Below are 16,303 nucleotides of genomic sequence, written 5' to 3'. Positions count from 1 at the left end.
CTCACTGCTCATGCAGTTGACACCGCAATGAATGGTTCACGCATGCGCACTGCGACTTAGGCGCATGCACAAATTACAAACATCGGCTCACAGTGAGCATTCTCTCACTTGCGTTCCTTGCTGAATCAGGCTCTGTTTTAGTCAGTTTTTGACTGGTCTCCTAGTTTGAAGATGCTTCCTCTATGGCCTCAGGACAGCCAGCTGTGGCCTTGTGATGCTTAACCACAGGCAGACCAGGCTAAAATGTCTCCAATCCACTGGGTACTCTACCTAGTCTGTCCACCGATTATTCTCCTTTTGAATCTTTGATACACAAACAAGGTAGGCTATGAATAAATTTGGGGGATACTGATTCCTCTGTGGGATATCGCCACACAGTGTGGTTTTCCAACTTTAATATAAGCTGCATGGTATTTGAGGTTTAGACAGTTTGCTATCAAAGAATGGTCAGATATAGCCGAGGTCAGGGTCACAAGTGCAGGAACTTAGGGGTCTATTTACTAAGCTTTGGAGAGAGATAGAGTGGACAGAGTACCAACCAATCAGCTCCTACACTAGCTGTCAATTTTCAAACATAGCCTGTAAAAGTGTTAGTTAGGAGCAGATTGGTTAGTACTTTATCGCCGTCCACTTTATTTTTCTCCAAGGCTTAGTACATAGACCCTATAAATGGTTAACAGGCAAAGGTAAGGTTAAGTGCACAGAACTCTCATTAAATACTGTAGGACAATTCTGCTTTAAATTTGGTGTCATTTGTGTGACTGTACTTTTAAATCTCATGAGAGCCAAGCGGATGAAGAGTCAGCAAACAGAAGAGAGGACAGCTGTCGCAATACAGTGCAAAGGTGAGGGGCGTGATGGGGTGCAGCCCACTCAACCAGAGCCAGTATGCTGGTGCAAAGCACCATTATGTGACACATCCAAAGGATGTAGTTTTATTTTTACAATCTGTCAGCTCTAGAATTACTCAATGAATCAGGATCTTCCTGTTTATTGGGTACTTTCCTTATGATTATAGCTATCTATTGGGCAGCTGAATACCATGGAGGTCTTTTTCAATTTAGTGAATGTAATTCTAAATTTCTAAATATAGTACCTGTAAAGATGAAATATTTTCTTTCCTTCCAAATAAAGCATGAATGTAAAGATATACGTCGTCATGTCAACATTCCAAATGCTGACATGGCCTGAATGCCGGCATGGACAGTATGTTGTCATTGTAAATGTTAACTGTCATTTTTAGGGTTTGGGTCAGATGATAAGTCTATTGAAAAATGCATTGTCAACATGCCGTATATCGACATTCGCAGTGTCTATATTTTGGCAAAGTATCTAACATCATATCCATGTTGAAATCCTGAATGTCGACAGTCAGACCTGTCCACATATAACCATTTACATACCTATTTACAGTCTGAATTCTCAATCACCATTCATGGATACCCACAGTAATACCCCTTTCACATTGCAATGCCGGGTCGCACCCAGGATTTTGTACACAGGTCCATGCTGGGTGCATCCTGGCTGAGACCCCTTTAGATTGGTGGCCTGACCAGGCTTATTGCCGGGTTGATGATGTCACTGCCATCACGTGCTGAGCCGGTGCTTGAGTTACCTGTTCACACTGCATCGTGAGCCGGGTTGAACCCGTGTTCAACCCTTCTTGGTACCAGGGTTGAAATGCTGGTTTGCTCAACCCAGGTTATTTCAACCTGGCCCTTTCGCACTGCACAGTAACCCGGGTTATTGCTGGCAGTGTGAAGAGGTATGACATTAACCTGCCAGTACATTTTTCTGTTGTGTGAGGAACACTAAGAAAACACAAAGGGCCTGATTTAGAGCCACACGCAGGGACAATGTTCACGGAGTTCAGCAATTTGTGTGAACGTCACAAAAATCCCTCAACTCCTACGGCACTTATGTTACATAGAGAGTATGCACAAAGGCGCTGTTGCCATTGAGAAGCATGGCATCCGGAATATGTCTTGGAAAAGTGCTGGGCTTTCCTGGGCCAAAGATTTTTACAAATATTTAGCAAATTTATTTAAAAAAAGTAAATTTTCTATAATAAAATAAAATATATAGCACTCCCTTTCCCAAAATGACTAACTAGCACCTGTGCTACTGCCAATATTGCTGTGTGTGCTGTGATGAGATTTACACTGTTCTAGTATAGATGGTGCCATGTAATTTAATTTCCAGACCTTTTGTGAAAGATTAACTTAATGATGGCACACCATTGACACCTTAGCCACACCAGCAGCTTTCGTGCTGTCCCCGGCTCTCCAGCTTCTTCTATGGCTCTCAAAGCTGCAGCATCTACTACCAACTTTCTATCATTGTCTATTTGCGCACCATCAGCACACAAGCAACACCATTGGAACATTTGCTGCATCATCAACACATTTGCCACACCATCGGCTCCCAAAGCCACAGCATCAAAAATGTACTTTCCACCATCGGCACACAAGCTGCACCATTGGCACATTTGTCGCACCATCAGCTCTCAAAGCCACAGCATCTACTATTATCTATCTACCATCGGCTATTGCCGCACCATCGGCACATTTGCCACACCATCGGAACATTTGCCGCATCATTGGCTATTGCCACACCATCGGCACACAAGCTGCACCATTGGTACATTTGCTGCATCATCAGCACATTTGCCACACCATCGGCTCCCTAAGCTGCAGCATCAATTATTAATTATCCACCATTGGCTATTGCTGCACCATCGACACACAAGCCGCACCATTGGCACATTTGCCTCACCATCGGCTCCCAAAGCCACAGCATCTATTATTTACTGTTTATCATATGCTATAGCCGCATCATCCTCACATAAGCCACATCATAGGCACATTTGCTGCACCATCGTCTCTCAAAGGTGAAACACTCATTATCAGCTTTCTACCATAAACTCTTGCCGCACCATCGGCACATTGCTGCATCATGGGCACATTAGCCGCACTCTTGGCACACAAGCCGTGCCTCTCTAAAACTACCCCATTAATTCTTCCTGTTCTAAACTCTTTCCCTCATCACAGGATTCCAGCCGACACCCCTGAAGCAGTAAGTCCATGTGGCCGCCTAAGTACTGGTGAGCAATTTATCTCTAATGGAACAACGGGCGGTTGTTAGTGGCGGAAAACCTCATAGTCTGAGTTCTAGATGGCTTACTAGGGTGGTCACTGGAATTCATAACACTACCAAAATGCACAATGAATTGCTACTGTATAGCTTACTCCACAGCTGAATCAGCCCTATTGTCTGTAGAACAAGCTACGTGAGCCAATGGAGTTTTGTTGCTTTAAGCTGTGATTTACCCATTAATGTGTCTTGCGAAACATTTAACATTTATTTTCTACTGTCACAAATTTTTTATAATTTATATATTTTTACTCAAAAAATCTTTTTCTTTCCAGATCTTTGGTCTGGCGCCCAAACTCCTAATACATTTTCCAGGCAGCCACCATAGGGCATTCAAGAATTTTGACAAGCTGAGAGAATATGTGACAGGAAAAGTCAAATTACATGAGAGGACACTAGATGAAAACTGTCCAAGAGACTTCATTGATTGTTTTCTCATAAAGATGAAGCAGGTAAGTTCTAGGGCATATTGTATATACATTAGAAAATATGAATCTTTGGGATGTGACCTTGCTGTGCTGCCCATTGGTAGTGATGGATTGGGGCCAGTGTGCCAAAATCTCTCTATATGAGGGCTGATTAAAAATAATGAGACTGATTTTTTATTCAGAAACAGATGACTCCACAGGAACTGAACATTTTCTTCTTCAAAGTAGCTTCCTTCACAATCAACATATTTTATATATAGTTTCAACAGTGATTCAAAGACATGCAGTAGACTGTTTTGTGACATCACTTTTAGTGTTGCAGCTGTGACTTTTCTCACTTCATCATCTGTTGAGAACTTCTTACTGTGCAGTTGTTTTTTCAGGGTTGGGAATGCCCAGAAACACAGGGTGTTAAGTCCAGGCTATATGGAGGGTGTTCCAGTGCTGTCCTATAAATTTCAGGTAGTACTGTCAATGCAACAGCAACAACATGTGGTTGGGTATTGTCTTGGAGCAAAAACCAATGTTTCTTCAGCAAATGTGGTCTTTTCTTCCTCATAGCTCCATGCAAATAGGTTTACAGGACATTTGCATAGTAGTCACAATTGTCTGTCCACATGGAAACCAGTGCTGTAGGATCATACCGTGCGCATCAAAGAACAGCGGAAGCATGACTTTGTATGATGGAGGAATCACAGAACTTTTGGGGCACACGCAAATTTGCCTGTTTCCATAAACTGGACTGTTGTTTTGGATTCTGGATCATAATGATGAATCCATGATTCGTCATGCGTCACAATCGATGTAGAAAATCGGGTATCCTCTCCGACATTTGAACGGTGTTCTTGCACGATTCAACTCGTCATCACATCTGTTCTTCTGTAACATTTCTGGGTACCCACCTGGCACACACACAATGCATTTTCAGTTCCTGAACCCATTCGAATGAGATGCCAAGTGAAGCCGAAAGTTTGCGTAAAGTTTACCTTCTGTCATTTTTCAACATCTCCAAAGCTTTGGCATGGTTGACATCTGTAACCAGGGTGGATGGTCTGCCAGAATGTGTTTTGTCAGTCACTTGCGTATTACCCTCTTTGAAGTTCTTCCACCACTAAAATACTGTAGCACAGCAAATTGTTTCTCTACCGAATGCTTGCTGTAACATTTCATGTGTTTATTTTATATACGAGGGCCGATTCTGTCCCATAGGTAGTCATGGCAACACTGTACTGGTTATTGTGAAGCTCATTCATCAATGTATCTGAACCTGGGGTTAGATTGCCGTAGTGTTCATTGTTTGGTCACAGAGAGTGGAAGATATTCATATATTTCATAATTTAGGATAAGGAAGACGTGTCTGTGAGATTACATCAGAGATGTGTGCTTGAATTATGTGTTAAACCTAGAAAATTAAAGTCCCTGGTTTAAGGTTCTGCCTGCTTGTTATGGCTAATCTCTTGAACCACTGGACAGATTTTGATGGGGTTTTCACTATTCTACACGGGATTGGTTGAAGAAGGTTTAGGTGTATATACCATTCATCTGTGACAAAAGGGAGCTGTGCAGTGATGATCTTAGTGAAGCAAAGTTACAGAAAAAAAATCTTGCACCAAGCTGCATTATAGGAGCTAGCCAGGGTGCTGGTTCACCATCGGAACAAAAATATTGATGGTTATTAACCATCAGATTCTGATACACATCCCTATGTTGAACCTGCAGGCAGACTCCGGCCACCACTCCTCCACCGTGAAGTGCTCCCTCTCCAGCATGATGTTCCGCTGAGCCCCATGTCCTTACTAATAAGGGGCACCTCCCATGGAATTCAGCACTGTTCTCAGACAGGGACACCTCGGCAAGGAAGCTCAACAGGAAGCCCAGGAAGTACAGGGTACATTGTGCAAAGAGTACAATGCTCATCACTATGTTCAGCAGCTGGGGAGGGGTGCACATGGAGGCTGCAGAAATATGCACAGGTGCCCCAGGGACATGCTGCTGATAATGCTTATGGTACCAGCAACACAAATCTCTCATCTATGATCCTCCAGCCCTTCCCAGCACATCCCATTGGCCAGGCCCCAGCCAGCTGCAGGGCAGCAACAGTGGGGGTTGTAGTAACACCGGTGAGATGCAGGTAGCAGGTGTGGTTACATAGCGTGGGATTTTATGAGATGCAGGGGGCTGTGGCAAGATTAAATTGCTCTTGTGCAAAACTGGGATGGGTCGTTAGTATCTAATAAAACTGTTTATGTGGTTTTGTGTTGTAAAATTGCAGGCTGCACATTTGTTTTTTTTTTCAGTTCAATGTGTATACTACTTATTATATTTTATAGAGGAAACTGCGTTTGGACTGGCTGATTAGTCAATTATAAACAAAAAAGAGAGAGTGCCTTTAGTGGTCAAATCATGAAAAAAGGTTATTGCTGATTAGCTCAACATGTTTAACAAAAAATTACCTTTTAACAAAGCACTTCTCTTTTTTTCTTCTTTTTCTTCTTCGCCATCACCAGGAGAAAGACAACCCTACTACAGAATTTAATTATGACAATATGTTTGTTACCATTATGAACCTGTTTTTTGCTGGAACAGAAACCACCAGCACTACATTGAGATATGCTTTACTCATCCTGCTAAAATACCCAGACATTAGAAGTAAGTATTACCATTTCATTAACATTAATATGATAGACATTAATATCTACCACTAACTTGTGTCTGCACTAAAGCCAAAGATAAAAGAATGGACATACTTAAAATCTAATTTTGGGGTATTCAAGTAGACTAGATACTGTAGATAAATAGTGAAGTCATTATCTTACAATTCTAAAAAAATGGTTATAACGCACTGTCAGGAAAGCAGCTAGATAAAGGGATTGTCAGTCCCAGCAAGAATCAAGAATAAAGAAAAGTATATAACCAGCGCTAAAATATAATTGAGAGATGATGGATGGTTTTAAAATCAATAAACAAATATTTATTAAATCATCTAAAATCTATGATCTGTCATGTCATATATAGATAGTTCTGACATAAATGACACATATCAATAAAAAATACAAATAAAAATGTGTAAAAGACACAATGTAAATCCGCTCCTGAAATAATTGATGTATTGAAAACTGAATTCTCTCCTTTTATGTCCCCAAATTGGAAGTTTATAGCAGCAATAAAGGCTTTACCAGACTGATGGCTGAAGAAGCTTAAACAGAAAACCACTGGCATCCAGCAAATCCACAAGGATGAATGAAGCACAATCCACAAGGAAAAATCCAATTCCACAAAAGAGGGAACAGAGAGTCCAAAGATAAAGTCCAAAGAATTCTAGGAGTCCGTATGGTGTGTCAAAAGGGTCTCAACGCGTTTCGCTGGGCTATGGACGCTCTGCTTCCTCAGGAGTATATGGTTCAGAGTCAAAAGAACCCCCTTTATATACCAATGCAGTAATTAAGACTTCATACACACATGTGGAGTTTAGTAAGATTGCCTCAAACATTAGTATGTTAGTTAACTATTCTTTGATGGACGGTTTTATTTATTTTATGATTTTTCAATTACTGCATGGGTATATTAAGGGGGTTCTTTTGACTCTGAACCATATACTCCTGAGGAAGCTGAGCGTCCATAGCCCAGTGGATTGTGCTTCAGCCCTCCTTGTGGATTTGCTGGATGCCAGAGGATTTCAGTTTAAGCTTCTTCAGCCATCAGTCTGGTAAAGCCTTTATTGCTGCTATAAACTTCCAATTTGGGGACATAAAAGGAGAGAATTTAAATTTTCAATACATCAATTATTTCAGGAACGGATTTACATTGTGTCTTTTACCCATTTTTATTTATTTGTATTTTTTATTGATATGTGTCATTTATGTCAGAACTATCTATATATGACATGACTGATTACAGATTTTAGATAATTTAATAAATATCTGTTTATTAATTTTAAAACCGTCTATCATCTCTCAATTATATTTTAGTGCTGGTTATATACTTTTCTTCATTATCTTACAAACCTGTGGAGATCTTGATTCCACTGTGGTCTGGTTCCTTTAATTTGATCAACGAAGGTCTTATTACGTAAAACTTTTTGATAATATAAATAAATAAAACAATTCTAACATTATTGACATGTTGCATTGCATCTTCTAAATGTTCCTGAGCAGCACCATAACTGTGCTCCTGCCTGGTATGCAAAGCAGAGGAGGTGCCGTTGTTTGCCATGACACCTCCATTTAAGAAGCATTGCTTGAGGCTTTTTGAATGGAATTAAAAGGACACAGATCTATTCCATAGGAACAAATAAGTGTCATTGTGCAAAATGTACAGCTCTGACACTCATCTTTGCTCTCTCTCTTACAGTGATTTCAGTTACAAATAGTAGCAGAGGTAATAGTGGTGCAGGCCATTTTTGAAAATAACTGCTGTTATGCTTTAGCAACTGGGAATTCTTCAGGGTGACCCTAAGGTTCTAATGCCATCACGGTCATGGCCAATCAGCATTTCTCCACTGACATCAATGGGAATGACCGCCGGTGACTTGGTGTTTTTGGGTTAGGCACTTTACCATGTACCTGTCCGGCCTTTACTAAACCCCTAAATTGCAAAACTGATGGGAAGTTGGCCAAAAATATAAAGTCAACCAAAATTAACCTTTTAGTATTTACCCTTAACTTTACAGTAAGGGTTTTTTTAAATATAAGAGGCAAACACTGCACCAAAAAGGGAAAAGGTGTTCTACAAAGACTAAGGGGTATATTTACTAAAGGTTGATTTTAATAGATTTAAAATCAATCAAAATTGATTCAAATCGATGTTATGTTTCTGTTGCTAAATCACACATTTACTAACAGACAACTTTTGATTTCATTTTTTTTAAGTATTAGTAAATGTGTGATTTAGCTCCAGAAACAAAAAATTGATTTTGTTCGATTGTAATTGATTTTAATCGTTTTACAATCGACCTTATGTAAATATTATATACTATTAAATAAACTAAAAATATGTTTTTTTCACAGCATTTAAGCCGATATAATTGAAAATCTGCGATTTTTTTTTCTTTTTGGCCAGAGTATGCGCAAGATGTGAGGGATCCTGGGGGGAACCTCTTGGATCCTTCTCAGGATATTATGCAAAAACAAGCCCATAAGCTTCTATTAGTTAACACCTTCTGTAGATGGAGCTGCCTATCGAGTACCAGCTCCAGAAAGTTTTGCTTTTCCTGATCAAGGTGCATATGGTAAATGTGGTCAAACCTATGAAAACTGCAGTTTTCGGAGTTCTGACTGCATTTTTCTGCTAGTACATCCTGTCCTGAGACAGCTGTTTATCGCATGGGCTGTCTCAGCATATACATTCATTTAAATAAGGGGTCAATTAAAATGTGATAAGGTCAGAAAAGTTACTTCTAATACTGTACATCTATCTTTTTTTAAATTCACTCCTAAACAAGATATGTTCTTATGTCTTTGCCATAAATTGTAAAAATGGAAATACTCACCAAAATTACTAGATTAAAAGCAATAATAAACAACACACAATTAAACAAATATCATGCAAGTAGATGCACTTGATTAAATTATGTGGTCTGAACAAGTACAGTAGTATTCCTGATATAACAATATCTCATAGGCAGCCTCAAAATGGTATATCCACAATGAATGGTACAGTGCTCTGTGGAAAATAATGTGTCTCAGAAATGAACCTCCCTGGGTAGAGAAATGTTTTAAATATATGAAGGGCTGTACCAAAGAGGAGCCTGAACACTATATGTTTTTTAATGGCAGACCCTAGATGGTCTAAGTGGCAGAGGTTTATGATGGAGGTTAGTCCACTTGACAGTTTACTTAACCAGGTGTTAGGTTTATTAACTAGACAAAAGAGATTTACAGGAAGACACAGGGTCAATGCAGCATGTATGTATAACAGGTACACAACGCAATATATGATGTGTGCACCAGATCCAGCAACTTATAAGATAGCGCAGACACAGCTTTCAGAAAGTTTGGCTGTGGGTAACGCACAGTCCAGAGTCACTGTGGGGTTTCGAGTTCCGGTTTAGTTCTGTAGTCGGTTCGGAATTCAGACTTAAAAACAGAATTCAAGTTTTGTATTGCATGTTACTAGGTCCAAATTACATTATTTTAGCTGTTTTATGTATTTCTTTAATTATTTTATTGATTTTTAAGGAATCCAAAACCAAACTGAATCCAAACCAAAACACTTAAGGGGTGGCTTTGCCAAAAACAAAACACGATGATGAATTAGAACTAAAACCAAAACATGGGGGTCCAATGCACATCTACAGGAATATGCCAGTGTGAGAATGCTGACAGTATAATACTGACATGGTTGTAATCTTATTTAAAGTATTTTAACCATGTTGGCATTATAATTTTAAACATGACTCCTTATAATAGTTACAAAAATTATACTGCTGACATGGTTAAAATACTTTAAGAAACATTACAAGTGTTGGTACAATACTATGCCATCGGCATATTCACTGTTGACAGTGATTGTTATGTATACCATTGAGTCACATCATAAAATTAATTTTTACACAAATTGCTAACAAACATGCAAAGAATTCATTAATCTTTTACCCTTACAAAGGTACTGTATAAAATATAGAATTAATAACATGCACATGGAATTTTATTGCAGAACAATGTGATTGTAAAAAAATATAGTGATTGATTTTCAACTTCCAACAGAAAAGATCCAAGATGAAATTAACACAGTGATTGGCCAGAGTCGCTGTCCAACAGTGGAGGATAGGCTCAAAATGCCATACACAGATGCAGTGATTCATGAAATCCAGCGATTTGCAGATATTGTACCTCTAGGGCTCCCGCACTCAACCAACCAAGATATAAAGCTGAGAGGCTATCACATTCCAAAGGTCAGGAAACTATAGACAAATCACCATGCACAGCAGAATGGATGTCAGGAAATGTGATCTTTAGCACACATTACCATGCAGGGTTACAAATATTTAAATGACTCTCTTGTGCAGAGTGTCCATCAGCTTATATCCTTCTGTTATATCCTATAGTATTTCTCTGAAGGCCTCTGTTCCCTATTATAGTATTCATCTTAGTGGAATGCAGTACAGGAACTCTCCCACTCTAGCATACAATTCCCATATAAAGGTCTCTCCTTACCTGTTTTAGCTGATTCTATTACTTAAACACTTCATTAAACATGGACTGTTTCAGTAGTGGTCTTCATTTTAATAGTAAAGTTGTTTTATTGCTCTCTAGGGCACAACTGTATTCCCCATGATAACCTCTATCCTGAAGGATGAAAAATATTTCAAGAATCCACAGAAATTTGATCCAGGACATTTCTTAGATGATCAGGGCAACCCAAAGAAAATTGAAACTTTCGTACCCTTCTCTATAGGTGAATTTTAATACAAAGTTTATTGACTGGAAAACACATCTCTACACTTTTGGACGACACTTACTTAGTAGTATATTTCTTTTAGTATATATACAGTATATATATATATATATATATATATATAAATATATATATATATATATATAAATAAATAAATATACAGGAAACACTTAGGCGGCACTCCGGAGACTCTCCAAACTGGTGTAAACAACCATGTTTATTCAATGTTTCAGGGTTCAGTGACCCTTTTTTCAGGAACACACATAAGAAGGGGTCACTGAACCCCGAAACATTGAATAAACACGGTTGTTTACACCAGTTTGGAGAGTCTCCAGAGTGTTTCCTGTATACATTGTGGCATTGCCCTATGAGGAGGCACAAGGAGCAAGGTATTGGCACGCTGTGGTCAGCAGAGTGTCGGGCAAATACCATTCAAAAGTTTGGGGTCACCCACAAAATTTTGTTTTTTACATGAAAACTGACTTTTATTTATCAAATGAGTTGCAAAATGCATAGAACATGTAGTCAAGACATTGGCAAGGTTAGAAATAATTACTTTTATTTGAAATAAATCTAGCTGCTAATTTGTTGAGGTAATCTGAAGAAATTTCACCCCACGCTTCCTGAAGCACCTCCCACAAACTGGATTGGCTGGATGGGCACTTCTTGCGTACCGTGTAGTCAAGCTGCTCCCACAACAGCTCAATGGGGTTGAGATCTGGTGACTGCTCTGGCCACTCCATTGCAGACAGAATACCAGCTGCCTACTTCTTCCCTAAATAGTTCTTGCATAATTTGGAGGTGTGCTTTGGGTCATTGTCCTGTTGTAGGAGGAAATTGGCTCCAATCAAGCGCTGTCCACAGGGTATGGCATGGCATTGCAAAATGTAGTGATAGCTTTCCTTATTCAAAATCCCTTTTACCTTGTACAAATCTCCCACTTTACCAGCACCAATGCAGCCCCAGACCATCACATTAACTCCACCATGCTTGACAGATAGTATAAGGCACTCTTCCACCATCTTTTCACTTGTTCTGTGTCTCACAAATGTTCTTCTGTGTGATCAAAACACCTCAAACTTCAATTTGTCTGTCCTTAACACTGTTTTCCAATCTTCCTCTGTCCAATGTCTGTGTTCTTTTGCCCATATTTATCTTTTCCTTTTATTAGCCAGCCTCAGATATGGCTTTTTCTTTGCCAATCTGCCTAGAAGGCCAGCATCCCGGAATTGCCTCTTTACTGTAGACGTTGACACCGGTGTTTTATGGGTGCCATTTAAAGAAGCTGCCAGTTGAAGACTTTTGAGGTGTCTATTTCTCAAACTAGAGACTCTAATGTACTTGTCTTCTTGCACACCGGGGCCTCCCACTTCTCTTTCTACTGTGGTAAGAGCCTGTTTGTGCTGTTCTCTGAAGGGAGTAATACACACCGTTGTAGGAAATGTTCTGTTTTTTGGCAACTTCTCGCATGGAATAGCCTTCATTTCTAAGAACAAGAATAGACTGTTGAACTTCACATGAAAGTTCTCTCTTTATGGCATAATCGAACCCACAAATGTGATGCTCCAGATACTCAACTAGCTCAAAGGAAGGCCAGTTTTATAGCTTCTCTAACGATCAAACATGTTTTCAGCTGTGCTAACATGATTGCACAAGGGTTCTCAAGGGTTTTCCAATCATCCATTAGTCTTCTTACATGCTTAATAAAAACACAATGTACCATTAGAACACTGGGTTGATGGTTGCTGGAAATGGGCCTCTATACACCTATGTAGATATTCCTTTAAAACCAGATGTTTGCAGCTAGTATAGTAATTTTCCCACATTAACAATGTATAGAGTGTACTTCTGATTAATTTAATGCTATCTTCATTGACAAAAACAATGCTTTTCTTTCAAAAATAAGAAGAAAGAAAAAAATAAATTTCTAAGTGACCCCAAACTTTTGAATGGTAGTGTGTATGTATATATATATAATAAATATATATATATATATATATATATATATATATATATATATTCCATAGACAAAAAAACCTTACGTTTTCACATGTCCCATGAAAGCTGCTTAGACATGATCAGAAAATTCACAAGACCTATTGATTTTCTGCCACTCAAACTTCAAAAAGCAATGAAATTACAATCATTAAGGCTGATGCCTTAATGGACGTGTTCCATGCGCAATACATATATATGATATGCCATCACACCCTGTAGTTAACTGCAGATTCAGATTTTGTGAGTGATTGCTGTCACTCACAAAATGGTAGAGCTGCTAATTCACAGAATTGTGTGCTCATTGGAATACACACATATTCATACGCAACTGAGGTCTGAGCAGAAAATAGAGCTGTGCAGATGGGATAAAAGAGGTGTGGATGGGGGAGGAGACAAAGCAGCATGGGTAGGTGAGACACAAAGGCATGTAGAGGAGGGAAGGTTAAGCAGTACAGAGGGGGGTAGCAAAAGCAATGCAGATGGGTGGAAAACAGTGGTGCGGATGGGGGGGAAACAGAGTGGCATGGTTTGGGGGGACAGTGACGTGGATGGGAGAAAAGAGTGGCATGGACATGGGAAGACATAGCAGTGCAGATGGGTAAAGACAGATTTGTGCGGATAAGGGAATATAGACTAGCACAAATAGGAGAACACACAACAGTAGGGGAAGACAGATTAGTGTGGATGGGTAGGAAGACAGAGCTGCACAGTTGGGCAGGACAGAGTGGTTCAGATGGAGGCAGAAAGAGTGCCACAGAGGAAATGAAGACAGCAGCATGGCTTAGGGGAAGGCAGTGGTGCAGAAGGAAACAGAGTGGCATGGATGCAGGGCAGTGCAGATTGGTGCAGATGAGAGAACACAGACTACCATTGTTCGGAGACCACACAGCAGTAGGGATTTTATGAAGACAGATTGGTGTAAATGGGGAAGAAGAGTGGTGCTGGTGGTGGGGGGAAGACAGAGTTGCACGGTTGGGGGACCAGAGTAGTGCAGATGGAGGAAGAAAGAGGGCCACAGATTAGAGAAAGACAGCAATGTGGCTGTGGAGAAGGCACAGATGCAGGGCGGTGCAGCTGGAGAAAAACCTTGGTGCAGATGTGGGAACACAGACTATCACAGTTGGGAGAACACACAGCAGTAGGGAATGGGGAATATATAGCAGCATGGAGACATATAGGGGAAGAACGTGTACATGCATAGACAGTATTATATTTTTAAAAATAAGGGAGCTGAATGTGTATTCTAAATGAGATAAATATATGCAGTGAGAAGGATGTTGGAAGCCAGTAAGATTGTCTTGGTGATCAAATGGGAAGATTGTGGGCACTGAGTGGCATGTGGGAGCCACATAACTGCTCAAACCTCAGTTGCATAGACTGCATGTGTGTATTCCAATGAGCACACAATTCTGTGAATTATCAGCTCCACCATTTTGTGAGTGACAGCAATCTCAATCTGTGAGAGTTCTGAATCTACAGTTAACTACAGGGTGTGATGGCATACCATATCTGTATTGTGCAAGGAATATGTCCATTAAGGCATCAGCCATAATGATCATAATTTCATTGCTTTTTGAAGTTTGAGTGGCAGAAAATCAATAGGTTTTGTGAATTTTCAGATCATGTCTAAGCAGCCTTAATGGGACATGTGAAACCATAAGGTTTTTTGTCTATGGAATTTCATAGCTTTTTTAAAATGTATTAACTATCAGGGTTTGGATGAGCAAACCGGGCCACCTGCAGGGGAGAAGGGCAACAAAATGGTACACTAACGCAGGTGGAAGAAGGGCTAGCACACAGGAGGTTGGTTTGGGAGGTGCAGAGTGCAAGACGGCTTTAGGCATGCGGGGTAGCAGCAGCAGCAGTGGTGCAGAGCAATGGCAGCGGTGCAGTGCAAAGGGGGCATCAGTGGGTGACAGATGGCTCACTGCTAATGCGTATGCACCTGAGAAAATCAAATCAATAAGGCACGATTGCAGCAGTGAGATCCATCTACGCATCGGTTAAAAATTGAATGTGTAAAAAAAGCATAGTCCCGCCCCCTAGAAGACAACCAGCACTGGGCTTTGGAGCCCCAGTATTGGCTGTGCTAAATACAGTGGACAGACTATGTAGGGGTCCCCCCCATTAAGCACAACCAGCACCAGGCTTTTCAGAACCAGTCCTGGTTTCCAAAATACAGGGGCCAAATGACGTAGGGGTCCCCCGTATTTAGTGCAACCAGCACAGGGCTCTGAGCTGATCCTGATTCTGGAAATACAGGGGAAAAATGCATAGGGTCCCCCTGTATTTACCAGAACCAGCACTGGACTCCTCCTAGCCGGGGGGGTTATGCCACAGCCAGGGGAGCCCTTTCACCAGGCCCCCCAGCTGCAGCATTACCTCTGACTGCTAGTCAGCCCAGGTCAGAGATCCCTGGGGAGCTGGGCCCCAATAAAGGAGTCGTCCTCCTCCTCATGGCACCCCAGGCATGAGAGCTCTCCCCAGCACCCCTGGGCAGTGAGTGCTGGGTTGATTGTGTTGTATGGTGCATATGAAAATTTAAATATTGTCTTTTGCTGTAGTATTACAGGTCCCAGCAGGCATCCCCGCATACTGGTACTTGGTGAACCACAAGTACCAGCATGCAGGACATTAAGGGCCTGTTGGCATCTATAGTACCCCTGCAAAATAATATTAAAATAAAACAGACACCGTTTTTTAAAGTATTTTATTATGCCGCACCTTCACCTGTGGGGTTGCAGCCTTTAAGCTCTTTTACATGGCTGCTGCTTCCCCTGGACTTCTCCGGCATCTTCACCTGGAGCGTGGTGGCCATTTAGCTCTTTAGCGCAGCCTCCGCCCATCCATGGCTTCCACTGCATCTTCATGCTTCAGCTTGTCTCTCCAGCTCCCCGGCCGATGTCTGAATGGATGGGGCCTTACGCTGGCTATATTTAAGCCAGATGAGGGGGCGGGGCGACGATGTGGCGAGCCGTGATTGGCTCGTGGCGGCCATCTTTGAAATTCAAAATTGGCGCTGAGGAGCTATTTTTGAAAAGGGCACGCTCAGTTCTCATCATTGAAATCAATGGTGAGAACAGCTCATTGGCTGAGAGGCAGAAGGCTCGCCTCTCTCAGCCAATGAGTGCTCCGCACCAGGATTTCTGTACTGAAATCCCGGGCAGAGCTGTCATTCCAGTAGTAGTGTTCTTAGAGAACACTACTAATGTGCAAGGGTCCGGGAATCTCGTTTTTTTTTTGCCAAGACCCTGGTTTGTGTGAAGAGGAGCTGATCAACACATAGCATGAGGTGAGTATGGAATTTTTATTACAGGTACTCACTATTG

The 16,303-nt window shown here is 40.9% G+C and overlaps 1 protein-coding gene across 1 annotated transcript in view; it reads left to right on the top strand.

Moving 5' to 3' along the window:
- The window catches only part of LOC148502855 (cytochrome P450 2C23-like), a 33,550-nt gene that overhangs the window by 14,102 nt on the left and 3,145 nt on the right, over nt 1-16,303 (top strand). The window contains exons 5-8 of the mRNA XM_088449294.1: nt 3,429-3,605; nt 6,089-6,230; nt 10,286-10,473; nt 10,835-10,976. Of these exons, the coding sequence (XP_088305420.1) occupies nt 3,429-3,605; nt 6,089-6,230; nt 10,286-10,473; nt 10,835-10,976 (649 nt within the window). The remainder of the gene's footprint in view (nt 1-3,428; nt 3,606-6,088; nt 6,231-10,285; nt 10,474-10,834; nt 10,977-16,303) is intronic.

Source organism: Taudactylus pleione, unplaced genomic scaffold (genome assembly GCF_031769625.1).
Source record: "Taudactylus pleione unplaced genomic scaffold, aTauple2 ptg000481l, whole genome shotgun sequence".
Taxonomy (NCBI): Eukaryota; Metazoa; Chordata; class Amphibia; order Anura; family Myobatrachidae; genus Taudactylus; species Taudactylus pleione.
This window is presented reverse-complemented; position numbering and strand designations above follow the sequence as displayed.